Source organism: Ursus maritimus, unplaced genomic scaffold (genome assembly GCF_017311325.1).
Source record: "Ursus maritimus isolate PB19 unplaced genomic scaffold, ASM1731132v1 scaffold_5, whole genome shotgun sequence".
NCBI lineage: Eukaryota > Metazoa > Chordata > Mammalia > Carnivora > Ursidae > Ursus > Ursus maritimus.
In genome coordinates this window covers 48,742,593-48,754,847 of record NW_024426663.1, presented here as the reverse complement: position 1 = coordinate 48,754,847, position 12,255 = coordinate 48,742,593, and the positions used below count along the sequence as shown (strand labels likewise).

General features: G+C 46.2%; 1 protein-coding gene across 3 annotated transcripts in view; it reads left to right on the top strand.

The window, feature by feature from the left end:
* The window catches only part of SH3RF2 (SH3 domain containing ring finger 2), a 124,623-nt gene that overhangs the window by 85,302 nt on the left and 27,066 nt on the right, over window positions 1-12,255 (top strand). For all 3 annotated transcript variants that reach the window (XM_040622276.1, XM_008691440.2, XM_008691437.2), the window contains exons 6-7: window positions 7,470-7,561; window positions 8,846-9,016. In XM_040622276.1, coding sequence (XP_040478210.1) covers window positions 7,470-7,561; window positions 8,846-9,016 — 263 coding nt within the window. The remainder of the gene's footprint in view (window positions 1-7,469; window positions 7,562-8,845; window positions 9,017-12,255) is intronic.

Here is a 12,255-nt window from a genome sequence, read left to right as displayed (position 1 = left end):
AGAAGTACATCTTTATGACCTTGGGATTTAAAAAATCATATTCAAGATTTTTTATAAGTATAAACCACAAGGGAATATATTGTAAATTTGACTATATTAAAAATAAGAACTTCAGTTTATCAAAAGACACCGCAGAGTAAAAATATAAGTTACAAAGAATTCATGTCCAAAATATTAGAACTCCATAACTTAAAAAAATAATAAATAACCTGAGGAGAAAAAATAGACAAAAGGACATGACTAGGCATTTCATGCAAGACACAAGAATGGCCCATACACATTTGAAAAGAAACTCAAGCTCATTAGTACTCAGAGAAATTGATTTGAAACCACAATGAGATATCATTTCACACCCACCACAGACAGGTATTAAAAAAGCTGGGCATTACCACATGCTGGCGAGATTGTGTGGTAACAGGAATTGCCATTTGCTGCTGGTGGAAGTGTAAATTGTTACAGCCATACTGGGAAACAATTTGTTATTACCTAATAAAACTGAGCAGGCTCATACCCTATGGCCCATCAATTCTACTTGTTGGTATGTATCGTGGAGAAGCTCTTGCATTGAGGGGGGCGGGCACAAGGGACATATACAAGAATGTTCACAGCAACATCGTTCATAACAGCCCCAAACTGAAAATCACCCAAGTGGCACATAAATGATAGGCTGGTTAAATGCTGGTGTATGCATGCAGTGAAATACGCACCGGCAGTGAAAGTCCACCACAAAAACGTAGTATTGAGCCAGAGGTGCAACTCACAGAAGAATCTGCTCAGCGTGAACCCCATTCAGCAGGCAAATTTAAACAGCATGCTGTTTAGGGATGTATGGCACTGGAATTTCAGCACTGTGGTCATGGGGAGGGGGGCAGGGATCTGATTATAGAGGAATATGCAGGAGGCCTCTCTGTACAGTATTCAATTTCTATTTTTACTGTTTCTTACATTGGATGGTACGTATACAGGTGTTAGTTTTATTATTCTTCTTTCAGTGATACATAAAATTATATACACTTATTTGTATGCATAATGCATCTATCATTTAAAATTTCCATAACAAAGGAAAATAGCAGAGCAGAGATGGGGGCTACGGGGTCTGCAAAGATCAGGGGAGGCCGAAAATGAGTGTGACCTGCTCAGGGAGCTGAGAAAAGACCCAAGGCTGAAGGAGGTGAAGAAGTGAGGGGGAGCGTAGGAAGGTGAAGCAGGAGCCAGATCACAGGGAATATTCGAGGCTTTGATGACTACCTAGGAGACATAAACTTAGTAGGCTTCACAGATACTTTGCTGACCTGTGTACTTGAGAAGATTTTTTTTTTTTTTGAGGTAGACCTAAAGGGACCTGCTGCCAACTCAGAAATGAGTTCTCTTTCTCAGACAGTGTTTGTACTCACAGGACAAATAAACAGCACCGGGTGCCCACTCCTTGCTCATCAGGCCGAGCTGGCTCTGACAGAGACTGAGCTGGAAAGGAAGGAGAGCAGTCTGGCAGAAAGAGCCCGGACTCTGTTGGGACCCTGGCTCTGCCACAGAAGGAAGAAGAAAAACAACAAATAACACTACTCTACCAGCCTTCAGATCTGTTCTACATTTCATGGGGCACTGGACAGGGACGGTAGTCATCATGAATGTAACGTATCTGTGAGCATAAAAACAGAACACTGAATTTGGCAGGGTGGGTTTTTTCCAGGACGCACAAACCTGCCTCGTATGTAGGACCCCTTTAGCCATATTGAAATATAGAGGGGGTAAGTGTTGGGGCGCCTGGGGGGGCACAGTCGGTGAAGTGTCCGACTCTTGGTTTCGGCTCAGGTCATGATCTCAGGGTCATGAGATCGAGCCCCATGTTGGGCTCCATGCTCAGTACAGAGTCTGCTTGAGATTCTCTCTCCCTCCTACTCATGGTCTCTCTCTCTCTCTCTCCCTCTCTCTCTCTCAGACTAATAAATCTTTAAAAAAAAAAAAATAAGGAACTAGTGTTAACCTTGGTGTCCTACAGAAAGGGCTCTGACCCTGGGGTTCTTGCTTCCAGTGTCCACCTGACCACCTGTTTGCCAGGCACCTCCACAAAATCATGGAAACTTATCTCAGTTTCCTCACTGGTAAAAGTGGGGAGAATGACCGTGAGGGTGGTGTGGAAGTCAGCACTGGACTTAGAGGGTGTGAGAGTGAGGTACCTCCCGGCACTCGAGGCAAGCGTCTCGTGGCAGCACGCAGAGCACCGTGAACTTCCCACCTCAGCACACCTCATGCTCATATAATTATGGATTTAACTGCCTTGTTCGCTGCATTAACCCCAGTGCTAGGACCAAATAAGGTCCACACATTGCAATTACTGAAGGAGGCTCTTAAGACTCTTAATCTGTACAAGGGAATGAGTTTTTTACTTTATAAAGTTAGATAGTCGACTCCGGATTATTCGCAGTGGTAGGTACAGACACTATCACAGAATACCTAATTTTCTGTCTCTCAAATGCAGCCCTTACTCCTAACCCTGAGTGAACACTGTAGGTTCAAGGCCCCTGTTAGCTCCTGGGAATACAGAGACACAGAAGCACGACGGGCTTCAGAGTAGGTCACGCTCCTTGAGGAGGACAGTCACCACATGCCCACTAAGTTACTGGAAGCCACGAGCCCTGAGGAAATAGCTGAGCGCCACGGTACGGGGGTGAGGGGTACAGCAAGCTGACATTTTGGAGAGTTGGGCACATTCTCCCCTGAAGAATAGGGCTGCTTCTTCCCATCCCCCACATGTCTGGGTCCTGCTTTCAGTTCAAATCGTGCAGGGCTGTTGCATAAAAGGAGACAGATGCTCCACCCACCCATCCCCACCCCATGGGCAGCGAATCTCTTTCGAGATTGAAATAAATAGCATTTATTGAGCTCTTACATGGATTACTTTCATTAATCCTTGTAACAACTCCGAGACAACCGCCATTATTGCCCCCATTTTACTGATGATGACATGGAGGACCCACAGAGCTGAGTCACTTGCCTCAATCATAAACCCTGGCAAATGCTATAACCACGGGCCTGAAGACTGCGCTAGACCTCCCCTCCAGACTCCATGCCTGCTTCCTCCCTTGTTTAACACCTCAAGACCCAGAAATGCCCAGAAGCCACACAGCTGTGGATTCTTCTGTTACTTGATAAGAGCTTCTTTTAAATGAGTCATTTCCTTCAAAAAAGAGGGAAAATGTTTTTAGATTGTAGCAGAAATATCCTCCCCTACCCTCAAATACACACCCTCTGTCTGACCCCGCTCAAGCCCCCAGATGCTCTGCCAGAAAGCTCCAGTTGCTGGAAGACCTCGCATCTGGCCTCAGGTTCCTTGTGGGACCCGTTCACTCCGTCTCATGACAAGAACATGCTTGCCTCCTCCGAAGTTGGCGATCGACCTGGTTGTCCCAATTTACCGGGTAGGGCCTTCATTTCTGTCTTGTTCTGTCTGTCCTCCTTCCCAGCCAGTTTCTCTCTTCTCTGTATTTATCTTGCTGTCTTTTCCTATCACTTCATTTGTTCATTCATTCATTCATTCATTTTTCTTTGGGCCTTATTTATTGAGATTGTGTCTGATCCATAGGTTTCCGTTCTTGATTTCTCTCCTGTTCAGGTGGCCCTCTGCCACGAGGGTACTTGCTTAGCTGCCCATCAAGAAGCTGAACCATCCCTATCCCCTCCTCTGACCAGCCCCAGGGCTTGGGCTGGGGCAAATCAGGCTACTTGGGTTTTCCTGCCAACTAGACAGTATATTCATATTTTTTATCAGCTTTATTGAGCTATAGTCACATACAATAAAGTTCAGCCATTTTAGAGACATAGTTCAGTGACTTTGGGCAGAGGTATAGAGGCATGTAATGACTACCAAAATCAAGATACAGAACAGTTCCATCACCCCAGAAAGTTTTCTTGTGCCCTTTGCAATCAGTCAGTCCTCTCCCCTCACCCCTGGCCATTGGCAATGCTCCGTTTTCTGTCACCACAGGTTGGGCATTTTCAAGAATGTCATATAAATGGCATCACAGAGTACGTAGTCTTCTGTGTCCCGCTTCTTTTACTTAGGATGATGTTAAGATTTATCCACGCCATTGCATGTATTGCCAAGGATTATTCCCTTGTGGATAAAACACAGTTTGTTCATTCATTCACCAGTTGATTGGCATTTGGGTTGTTTCCAGTTTGGGGCTAAAGTGAATAGAGCCACTGAGAACATTCATATACGAGTCCTTGTATGGACATATGTTTTCATTTTACTTTGATTACTACTTGTGAGTAGGATTGCTGAGTAGTGTGATAAGTGTATATTTAACTTTGTAACAAACGGCCAACTTGTTTTCCAATGTGGTGGCGCCATTTTACATTCCCACCAGCAGTATGTGAGTTAGGGTTGCTCCACATTCTCACCAACACTTGGTATGGTCAGTCTTTTTAATTCTAGCCATTCTCATAGGTGTGTAGTGGTATCTCACGGTAGTTTTACCTCACATTTTCCTCATAATTGCTGATGTTGACCATCTTTTGACATGCTTCTTGGCCACTCAATATATCTTCTTTTGTGGCATCTTTACCCATTTTTTATTGGGTTGTTTGCCGTCTTCTGTATGGGTTGTAAGAGTTTTTCTGATATTTTTTCATCTGCCTTTTATTCTTTCTTCCTTCTTCTATCCCTCTGGCTCTACTTCTTTCTCCCATAGGGTCCCTGTCCCAGTTCCTGAGAAATACCTCCTGCCCCCCAGAGTTGCCTACTATCTCCCCTTGTCTCCCTCCTCCTCTGCCTCTTTCCTCCTTGTCTGCACATGTTCTCCCTTCTCTACCAGAATGTCTCAAAACCTGAGAATCTGGCCTCACTTCCCATTCCATATCAGAAAGCACTCCATCCCAAGTCCACTGATCTTAGTGCTGGCTAGGTTCAGTGTTCCAAAAAGGGGGAAGGACCCCTCTCTCGAGATGAAGACCTAGAGAAGCAAAGAGACATAGCCTGGTATCATGAGGGATGGCTTTGCATTCTGGCATCTTCCTCCTCCCTAAATGATTAATAGCGTTTACAGATAAAAGGGCTTTTTACTCAAACACAACACTGGAATGTCATGGGTGTTAAGTGAAGTGCATCCTGCTTAATCAGTGGTCCAACCGTCTCCAAGAACATAAGATTAATTGTTCGCATAACAAGACTCTCCCTTGGCACATCTCCCAAGCCCAGCAGGGATTTATCTTGCGAAGTCACAGGGAAGGAGCAGCCTAGCCCAAAACTGGCAACTTTTCTTCTCTGTTTAAGGGAACTGGTATGACAATATTTGATTGCAAAGCTCAGAGAGCTTTACGCAGTGTTAGCGCTGGATGAGTGACTAGGGAATGTTTTTTTTTTTTTTAAGAGCTTACTTAGATATACCTCACCTGCCATACAATTCACCCATTTTAAAATGTACGATTTAGCGGTTTTTAATATATTCATGGATGTGTACAACCATTACCACAACTTTACAACACTTCATCGCCTCCACAAGCAACCCTGTATTCTTTAACTACCGCTCCCATAACCCTTCTTATCCCCAACCCCTAATCTACTTTCTATCTCTACAGATTTGTCTATTCTGGACATTTTACATAAATGGAATTATATAACCCAGTCTTTTGTATCTGGCTTCTTTCACTTAGCATAATGTTTTCAAGTTTTATCCATGTTCTAACATGTATCAATACTTCATTCCATTTATGGCTGAGTAATATTCCAATGTACAGATACACCACAACTTGTTTTTCCGTTCATCAGTGATGGACATTTGGGTTCTTTCCACTTTGTGCTATTATGAGCGATGCTGCTATAGACATTTGTGTATAAGTTTTTATGTGGACATATAGTTTTGTGTCTCCTAGGTATGTACTAGGAGTGGACTTACTGGATCTAATGCTAATTCTGTTTAATCATTTGAGGAACCACCAGACTATTTCCCAAAGGAACGACACCATATTACATTCCTTCCCACCAGCAACTGTATGAGAGTTTCAGTTTCTCTAAGTTCTCCCAACCCTTGTTATTATCTGACTGGAATGGTTTTCTGATCCAAAACTATATCCTCAAACTGCCACACATTCATACACATAGCACACATATATTTAAACAATTGTCAACAAAGAACACCCAAAACTACCAAGTCATGCACACCAGCACATATCTCTACAGCTCACGCACATACACTTAAAATCCGGTATAGACATTGACAATCACATGTGCTCGTACAGACGGTCACACACAGTACACATGCATATCACCCCACAGACTCACATGTGTGCACGTAATCGACATACAATAGACCAGCGCTGTCGCACAAGTGCGTAGTACAGTTGTCATGGGTTGTGAACATACACACAGCACCAGAGACACATGCACTCAGTAATGCATTCCCTCTTGCCCAAACACACATACACAAACAAGAGTTATACCCGAAAAGCATAGTCCTAAAAAGGCACACATATATAATTACCCTCAACTCATGGGGGGATAACCAAAGATAGATTGTATTTACTCTGGGTGTCATGGAGGTGGTTGAGATTACATCCGTCCTTGGTGTACTGGGTAGGAAGACCTTTTCATTCACTTATTTGTTCTTTAAACTACAAGTGCATACTGAGCACATAGAAGAGAGCAGGATGAAAAAGATAGGGTCCCTGCCCGCATGGAACTTACAGTCTGGTGGTGGGGGCAGTCACCTCTGTGAGAGATGCTAAGAAGGAAGTAAGCAAGGTCACAGGTCACACAGGCAGGGTGCCAGGAGAGTAGTTTCTGGGTGTGTCTAGCATGGCTGCTCCCTCTTTCATCCTGGCAAAGTGAACACTATTCAGATTCGCTTCCATAAATCACTGGATAAACTGGTGTGTCTGTGGATGTGTTAACACCAGCAGTAGTAAGAGTGTGGGCTCAGGAACTAGATTACCCTGGTTTAAAATTTGATTTCTTACTAATTGGGTGATCTTTCCCTCAGTTTCTCTTCCCTAATTAGGGATGGTAAGAGTACCCTTAGTCAGGATTAAATTAGCTGGTGCCTGTAAAGCACGTAGAAGTGCCTGGCCAGTGTTCGGTTCTCGTTAGCAGCCATCACATCTTTTCCTGAGAGGACGTTTCCATAGAGCGGGTGAGAGTGTACTGGGAGGGGGGTGGGGAGAAGCTAGGGCGGGAAGACCAAGGATCCTGGCAGTGCCCCATCGACGAGGAATTGGATGAGTCTTCATCTCCTGCCATATCTGAGCAGTCTTGGAATGCAGCCCTGGCATGCCACCCTGGCAGGCCATAAACCAGTCTAGCCCCACCCCGCTCTGCCCACAGCCCCAAACCACAGCAGAGATGCGCCATGGGCGGCACTGGGCATGGCTCTTGGTTTTCAGCTGGGTCAGGCCTTTCGGCAGCAGCTCTGCTGGGGGCCTGGCTTGTGGTGTTCACCAGTTCTGCTTGGCTGTCTTTTCTGTCTATGTAGGTCAGCACTTACCACCCTGTACCTGCCTCCCCAGGACATTCCACGGCCATCGTCAGTCTGCCTGGCTCACAGCAACACCTCTCAGCGAACATGTGAGTAACAAGCTCAGCCCTCCCCCTCCAGGTCCTGGCTGGAGGGGTTCTCTTGGCCATCCCTCTGCCACCAAGCATCTCCACTCCCAAACCATCCCGTCCAGAGAGACAAGAGCCCCCCTTCCTTTGTATCCTTCAATGGAAATAATGGTGAAAACACTAATTGGCAAACCACATCAACCTAGCTCATTATTTTACAAGCGTAGAAAGAGACCGGAAGCGTAGCCACGAAAACACTGCTGGGAGGTTGGATACTGAGCCATTTCTACTGACTTCCTTTAGATTCAAAATGTTGGGTCATAAATCCGTGTTACTTTAGGACCAGAGGAAAATAAATATAGCATCTTAGAGGGGGAAGATCTTGCCAATGAGAACACCCCCCCAGCTCCTTTGATAAAACCCTCCAGTGTCTCATAGTCCTTGGAGTCTAGAAGGCCTTCTTGATGTCCAGCCTGAGGCCATACACTGACTGGTAACCTGACTCTGGCGAGCCAATGTGGGTTCTTGTTAATGCTTTTACTCAGACAGCTATCTCACTGTCACAGCCTTGCTAGTGTCTTCACCCCTTGACTCATACCTGGAGGTGATTTATCTGCCTGACTCCTGTGCGGAGTGCAGAGTGAAAGTCACTGCTCTCCCCCAGGGACACTTGCGCTATTACAAGCCCATTCCCCTCCAGCCCGCCACGCAGCCAGGATTCCACTGTGTGCTCACAAACTAAAGTCAACTCCCACCTCCTGGTTCCCCATGTCCACGTCCCTGCCTACATGAAGCTAGTTCCTTCGGCCATTCCTGGGGGTCAAACGTGTCCTCATTCCCAGAAGAGGGAGTAGATCAGAGAGGCTGGTGTTCTGACCTCTCCTTTCCCTTAGCTTGCTGGCTACAACCATTTTCTTGGGTGATACGCTGAGCAGTATGAAAAAGCACCCTGAGCAGAGCCATCACGTCTAGGTTGAGACCAGGCTGTGCCACTAATCCCTGGTCACCAACTCCTGCCCCTATCCTAGGCCAGTCTCCCCACCGTCAAATGCCACGGTGGCCTAGCGTAGTGATTCCCAGCTGTGTGGCACTCTATGGTGGCCTCAGGATTCGGGGAGGGCAGGGGTGCGGGCCCTCCACTGCTGCTTCACCGCCACGCTCTGTCACTGCTGCCTACCTTCCATCCTGAAGAAGTTTATCGCTGACCACAGGGTCAGGCGGCCCTGAGGTTCCGTTTCCCTTCGCCGCTTCCATGGCCTCTGCCAGGCACGCTCACCTTTTTCACCAGCTCCCTTGTCTCCCCAGGTTTGTGGCCCTGCACTCCTACTCAGCCCACGGACCGGACGAGCTGGACCTACAGAAGGGAGAAGGCATCAGGGTCCTGGGCAAGTACCCGGACGGCTGGCTCAGGGGCGTCTCCTTGGTCACTGGGCGGGTCGGCATCTTCCCCAACAACTATGTCATCCCCATTTTCAGGTGAGTCCCCTCCGTTCTCGAGCAGCAGAGGTCGGGTCACCGAGGCCAGGGGCCATCTGTGGGTTGCATCGCTGAGGGACTCAGTGCTCCTTCAGAGCGTGGGCCAAGAAATAGCCCTAACACTTTATTTTTTTAAATAGTAACTAATTATTTTTATAGCTCTTCACATTTTACAAGCACTTTCTCATCTTTTACTTCATTGCCTGTGCCCAGGAGTCCTTCCCATAAGGTAGATAGTATTTTCCAGATGAGGAAAGTGATGTACAGACTTAAGCAACCCACTCAAGAATGGGGTTTCAGGGTTTCTACTGTACAAACCCCCCAAATCCCATTCACATCCCCCGCCCCTGGCCCTCCCATCTAGTCGAATAATGGGAACCTGCGATGATCAGAAGACCCTCAGAGCATCTAGGGAAACTTGCTAGAACAACACTAGGCCAGTAGGCGAGTTTCTGTGACTCAGACCACCACCTGTCCATCCACACCCCAGGCCGCAGGCAGGTTCCCCTGAAGGTCTGTGTCCCTCGCAGCCTTCCCAATCTTTTTCATTCTCTGGTATGCTTGACACTTCCGATTTGTCTAACTGCTCGGACCACGACCACCAATGCCCACGGGTCCCAGCACCGCCCATGGCTCCTCCTCCTTCCACCCCACGCCAGCCCAGGCACAGCGTGTCACAAGGCAGTGAGGCCATCACCACACACCAAAGGCTGGCTTTATGACATACCTCCGAGGAAAGTGACAACCCATTGTACTCTCTGGGGGTCAGACCTGGAGTCATATGTCCAGTTTGGGGGACCTTCATGTAGGTGGGGCACAGTGTCCGGAGGAGGGCAACAAGGATGGTGAGGAGACAGAAAAGTACACCACAGGAGAAACTGATAGAGAAACTAGGGTTAAGCTGCAGAAGACAAGGGTCAGAGGGACCATAACAGGCTGTGTAGACAGGAAATCTGTTTCCTGAGGGGGCAGTGAACCAGTAGATTTTGGTTCAGTAAAAGGCTGCACTTTTTAATGCATAGATTTTTCCAGTAAGGTTGGCTGGTGAGGTGGTAGACCCTTAGACCCCCTTCCTAGGAAGAGTATGGGCAAACTCTGGGTTTCCATAGATGCAGGCTTATATAAAATGATATCTTCACATGACAGAAGGTTGGAGTAGAAGTCATTTCCTTCTATGGAAGGTTCTTGGAATTTGTTAGAGAGTTGCAAAATCTCCATAGGCAAACTAAGCGTGTCTTTAACTGATGCTTTATTTCATTCACTCAACAAAAATTTATTGAGCACAAACTATGTGTCAGGCACCTTTCTAGCACTGGAGAAGCACCAATGAACAAAATACACAAAATCTCTGCCCACTGGAGCTTACATTTTAGTGGGACAGACAGACAATAAACAAGATATGTAAGTAACATATATAGTGTGTTAACGGTAAGGGCTAAGAAGAAAAATCAGAAAAGCAGGATAGAATTTGTGGCGGGGGGGGTGGTGATTAAAATTTTAATATGTTGGTCAGGAATGGCCTTACTAAGAAGGAAGAAGGAAGAAAATGAGGCAGGTGTATTCCATACGACAGGACCAGCAAGTACGATTGCCCTGAAGTAGAAGTAGATCTGTCCCGAAGGCCCATAGGACTGGATCAGAACAAGGGAGGGGGACGTTAGTAGTAGAGGAGGTCAGAATGGTAACAGGTGGGCCAGATCATCTAGAATTTCCTAAGTCATAATGAGGAATTTGGCTTTAACGCTATCACAGAGTTTTAAGCATAAAAGTGACATGATCTAACTTACATTTTAACCAGAATCCCTGTAATTGCTGGCTTGAGAGTAAAGCATAGAAAGGAAATGTGGAAGCATAGAGACTAATTAAAAGGATATTGCAATAATCTGGGGGAGAGGTGAGGGTGAACTGAGCCAAGGTATCAGCCATGGAGGCAGGCAGAAGTGGTTAAATTTTGGGTATACTTTGAAGGTAGTCACAAAGGAATTTTCTGACAAATGAAATATTGGGTGTGAAAGAATGGAGGAGTCAAGGTGAGTCCTTGTTTTTCCCCTGAGTGGAAAATGCAGTTCCCTTTTATTGAGAGATTTGGGAAAACCTAGAGGAATGGGTTCTGAGAGGTGGGGGGTGGGGGGAGCAAAAGCTCAGCTGGCAGCGGATTAAGTCTTAGATGCCTGTTAGCAATCCCAGTAGAGATGTTGGCAAATGGTTGAGTACACGAGCCCAGAATTTTAAGGAAGAAGGTCTGGGCTTGAGATTGTATTTAAAGCCCTAGGACTAGATGAAATCATCGGGATAGGATCAGTTGCATTGGAGAGAATGACAGTGAGGCAGAAACTAAAATCTTCATGGAATGAGGGGAGAGGCTGAGAGAGGAAATGGTGACAAGGTAGAGTGGCAGGTGGTAGAGTCTGATACTAGCAGTCAAAGCTGGGGAGGGTGGGAGAATGGTCCAGAGGTGCCAGTGAAGAGCAAGGAGGATGCCCACCCTAACTTATGATCATTTCCTCCATGACATGAGTTCTCTAGGGACCATGTTTACTACTAGGGCATTTGCTTATGCATCAGGCCTTAGCCCCAAGTCCTAGTTATTTTACAAAAAAAAACTAAAACTAAACTAAAAAGCTTTAAAATTAGAGTGCCCATATAATTTGTCACCCAAACTAAGACACTTTTAAGAAAAAAACACACACTTTTAGTATACCAGGAAAGCAGGTGTAAACTGAGACTCTGCTAGGAAAAGCTGGACAAATAGTTACCCTAACTCGAATGCATGTAAGATTCCATTTCAGTGGATTTCAAGACTCCAGCTTCCCTTTCCCTCCTTCTTAGCTTTTCTCCTAGGTGCACATATTGTGCCTTTAGGCAAGCCGTGAGCATCTAGACTCACCCGCTCCAAGATGGCGGTATGTCAGACAGTGGATGCGGTGTCAGCCGTAGGCTGCCGTTGAGTCTGTCCCCCATCTCGTGTTCATAGAATCCTGAACATATGTATACGGAGGTGCTACTTATGTGGATGGGTGTGTTTGCTTGTAGGGAAGCAGCATTTCTAAGAAGAGCAAGTCCCTGTCAGAGTATATTCTCCAGAGGGCTATTAGGTGATAGAAGATCAGTGCTTTCTGTATGTGAAGTTCTCCTTGATGGCCCCCTGACGCAAAGAAAGGTCCCATCATCACTGATCTTAGACATCGGTGACATATGCCCCGTTTGTCTACGTGGGAGCAGCCCAACCTTGTTCTTGA